The 4,366-nt window shown below is 37.2% G+C and overlaps 1 protein-coding gene across 1 annotated transcript; it reads left to right on the plus strand.

Moving 5' to 3' along the window:
• Nucleotides 1-791: 791 nt before the first annotated feature.
• GIMD1 (GIMAP family P-loop NTPase domain containing 1) lies at nt 792-4,360 on the plus strand. Its single transcript, XM_057379089.1, has 3 exons — nt 792-893; nt 2,219-2,636; nt 3,773-4,360. The coding sequence occupies exons 2-3, from the start codon at nt 2,244-2,246 to the stop codon at nt 4,040-4,042; spliced, it is 663 nt and encodes a 220-aa protein (XP_057235072.1). The 5' UTR covers nt 792-893; nt 2,219-2,243; the 3' UTR covers nt 4,043-4,360.
• The last annotated feature ends 6 nt before the right edge of the window (nt 4,361-4,366 follow it).

Here is a 4,366-nt window from a genome sequence, read left to right on the forward strand (position 1 = left end):
ATGTTCTCACTGTAATGACCCATATCTTGATACCCTTAGAGTAAACTTGTGCCTGTACCCCCTGGGATTTATAGCCAGAGAGATGGCTTATCCTTGTTAAAGGACAGGCTCATCCTCTCTTCCATTCTGTAGCTAGAACCTGGTCATTAAAACACAAATTCACATTTATTTTCTAACCAGTGACTTTCCCATGTGTGGAAAACAGTCTAAAAAGCAAGTGATYGGTCCTTTCTGGACAATCTTTTATCTCTGGTTTTAATGCTGCTATAGCACAACAAATAACRATCCTTGCAAGAGAAATGTATCAGGCTAACAGCCAACAGCTAATACACAACTGGTAGTTCTGCAAGCCCTCAGTTTTCTGCCTGGTTCACAAATAATTTCTGTMTTTTAATATATTTGTTCCGGTTTCAATCCATCTTTGTTAAGCAAACATCTTCATGTTTGCAAATGATTTTACACTGTGCTACAAAAATATTATAATTCACTGCAAGAGAGAGCACATTTGCTCTTCACATGCATACATGAACACACATTCAAGAACATGCATTACAGACAAATCCCACTATCACTATTATCACTTGCACATTTAATGGCTGGTGGAATTCAAGCAACTTTTAAAAATACCAGCATCATACAATCACTTAAGTGACTTCAAAAACAGTATTTGCAGCTAAGTTACAAAAATTCAACAGTGCCAATTACTGACCAAACATATCCAATTGAATAAGGATCTATCAGTAATTGATTAACCAGATTAATGTGTACGTAACAGTCTCAGCGTGGTACGGTGCTGCTGTTAGTTTCAAAGTTCACATATGAACTTCTTTGTACACTGCACATGTGGTTTATGAACAAAGTCTGAATGAAAGAAGAATTTAAGGGAAAATAAGGTAAGTGACACAAKATGAAATTAATCCAAATATTTAAGCATGGACTGCTTGCAGGGAAAATAGAACAAATCTTTGATTATGATTTAAAATATGGACAAATCCATGTCCACTACTTCATATTATTTATTATGCTACAAAGTATACAATGCATATCTAGACTGATGTATAACTGAAGACAACAATTTCATAAGTTTTTTTTTAGAGGAAATTGATCATTAAAAAAATCCACAAAATCCTCATTGTGAATTCAGTAAGGAAGATTATAATGTAYAGTATTCAATGCTGCCTGTAACAAAATTAGTATATTACTAGCTCTTGTGCCTTTGGTGTTGAAGTTATTTCAAAGATTGACTCAGCCATGGAATTAATATGAGAGAGAAAGCTTAAATTGACAGTAAGAATGTAAATGAATTAATCCCAGGAAATCCCAGTCTAAAATTATCCATGATCTCTTTATGAATACCTAAACATAGTATCTTAASAAAAAGAAAATTTCTTTCTGAATTTCACATGTCTCAGAAACTTAAAATCCACTATTTGCCACTACAGTTTTACCTTCTGAAACTCCTCTCAATTTATTTAAATAACCAGTCTTCCTGTTAGAATGCCTAACATGCACCAAAACTCCTTCAGACACTGAATCAGAGAAAAGCACAAAGAGAATGAGAAGTCTTATTTATGAACAATAAGAGTAACTGGAAGATACCAAGCCAACTCCCCTCTCCATCCACCAGGCTATGCTTTTCTTTCCTACTAACTAAGTTGGTTTAGAATACATTTCCAAAATCTCGTTTTCATCAGATTGGCTATTTCAGCTCTTCTCCTTTTTTTTTTTTTTTTTTTTTAATTGACATATTTATCTGCCCAGAAAGCCCTTTCAGAAAGCCCTTTCAGAATACTGTCTATTTCAATGTCAGTGGTAGCTGATGAAAGACATATTCTAAGCTGTTCTCTGCTGTGAAAAAGTGCTCCCTTAAAATCTACTTCTCCTTATTATTAATTTTTTTTCCTAAAATATGGATTTACATCCTGACATATCATCACTTAAAAACAGCAGCATCCATTTGTCACCATTCTCTTCGTCCCTCCCTAGCTCACCTCCTTTTCCTAACCCACTATTCTCCCAAAACAGCAATGCTGTTTTCCACAGTTGTTTCCCAGCTCCTCCCTTCTCTGTTCTCTCTCCTTAGCTCAGTTTTGTTTCTTCCTAAAACACTTTTCTTATTTCAGGCAGGAAAAAAACACTCAAAAGAATTTTGAATTTTGGAAATATCACCTGTTTTMCCCCAAAGTTACCCCAAACGTCTTATGTCATTTGTACTTAGTGCCAGGTTTGTGGATAAAAGCACAATGTCAGACAGTGAAGAGATGATCATAAACCTTGTTGTCCTTGGAAAAGCTCAGACTGGCAAAAGTGCTGCTGGGAACAGCCTGTTGGGCAGCTCAGACTTTGAGAGCCGTCTGTCCCCGAGCTCTGTGACTACGTGCTGCAGCCTCGGACGCAGCCGCCGCATTTTGGGGCTCGTACGAAGAAATGGCTGCGAGTCAGCTCTTCGTGTTCGAGTACTGGACACTCCAAGCTACCCTCACAGTGGCYTGAGCAAAGAGCAAGTGAGAGATGCAGTGAGAGCAGCCCTGGCTCACCACTTCGGGGAGGAAGGCCTGCACTTGGCTCTCTTGGTCCTGAGGGCTGACCTGCCTCTGTGTCCAGAGGAAAGCGAKGACACACTTCAGTTCATCCAGGTAAGCGAATGATGTCTCTGCCCCAAGCACAACTCTTTCATCTTCAGGTGACAATAGCTATGGAAGTTGATTGCAAAAATAATATTTTTTTTTCCCCAACAACAGCCTAGTGAGAGTGGGAGATAATAATTTCAGAATAAATATTGTAATGGATTTGCGTCCTCAGTAAATCAAAGCTCTATCCTTTCTTTCTGAAACTGGTAACCCAAGGCTTCCTTAGGCAGCTTAAGGCAAAATTTGGTGTGCGTTTAGTATATTTTTCCCTAGTGTCTAAACCGSATTAATCCCTGTCAATACACCAGGTATTTTAACACTCCACTTATCTCGGAAGTAGACAGATCTCCTTTAAAGTACTTTTATATACCTTAGCATTTAGGTTATAGAGTCARGATCAGTGCAGTGTCCTCTATTACCAACGTAGGCTTCTTGTCATACACAGCAGTTAGCAGGAATGCACGGAAGTTGTAATTTCATTTACACCTGTAAATTAAAACCTAACCTCTCTTATTCCCATTAAAATTTTCTACACTTACGGCAAGAAAAGCAGCTGGTTCTCTCCATTCCCCTCCATCAGATAAATCACAACAGTTGAAGACAAACTCTCTGGCCCATTATTTAGGGTGGTGCATTTGATTTGTGTTTTTCCTGAATTGCTGAGAATAGTTCAGTTTTATGGATTACAGCTGGAACTGAAGTTGGTGTTACATAGAAATYAATCATACTTTTCCAACAAAAGGCGATTCAGTATTTTCCAAAAAATCTTTTTCAAAGAGCTGTAAACAGTATAGAAATACAGGTATGTGKTAACTACTGACTTCAATCTAATGTGTGACATGGATAAGCAACCATTCTCCCTTATTTACATGAATATTTTTTAACTGGAGACATTCTGTTAACATCTGTAGTCAGGGAACAGAGAATTGCTAGAGCTGCATGACCACATATATCCACTAAAAGTGGGTGTCATTGTCTCAGTAAGGTGAAAAATGCCTCAGAAATTTCAGCAACTCGGATAGCATGAACTGGATTACTGCCAGGAAAAAGATACATGTAACTGGTCTGTTAATGTACTAAGTATATRAAATAGGAGTAGGGAAAAGAAATAAAAGATAACTACGATTTGCTTTTCATTACAGGAACTTCTGGGTCCCACATGGAAGGATTTCACTGCAGTTTTACTTACTCATGCAGACAAGGCAGAAGAGGCTGGATACAGTGAGGAAACATACTTGCACAGTGCCTCAAATACCCTGCTGTCACTTTTGAGCTCAGTACAGCATAAATATATTTTCCTACACAACCACAACAGCATCATTAAAGAGAAAAGAAATATTGTCTTAAGAAAGCTSTTGAATTTTATACAAAAAAATAATTATCAAGTACTACTTAAACACAGCAAAGAATAAAATTAGTTTTCAGCTGCTCATTTGCCTATTTTCTACAGTAGGTAACAACTAATAGAAATAAAAGAGTACAAGCCATCGATTGGAAAACTCCATATGCATACCAAATACCTTTGAATACACAATTAGAAAWATCTGTTTAGATTACCAAAATAGTTGCCTTTCATAGAGTACCTCACACTACTGCATCCAGAATCCTAACTTCAACCACAAAATCAGAACAAGCTAGTGCTCCAAAATCATGCTCCAAATGTGTATATCGTTACAAATGAGATTTTACACTACACCAGACTGTAAATTCCAGTTCACACAAAGACAGATCTGGAA

This window comes from Malurus melanocephalus, unplaced genomic scaffold (genome assembly GCF_030028575.1).
Source record: "Malurus melanocephalus ecotype Western Australia unplaced genomic scaffold, MMel_1.1 scaffold_386, whole genome shotgun sequence".
Lineage (NCBI taxonomy): Eukaryota > Metazoa > Chordata > Aves > Passeriformes > Maluridae > Malurus > Malurus melanocephalus.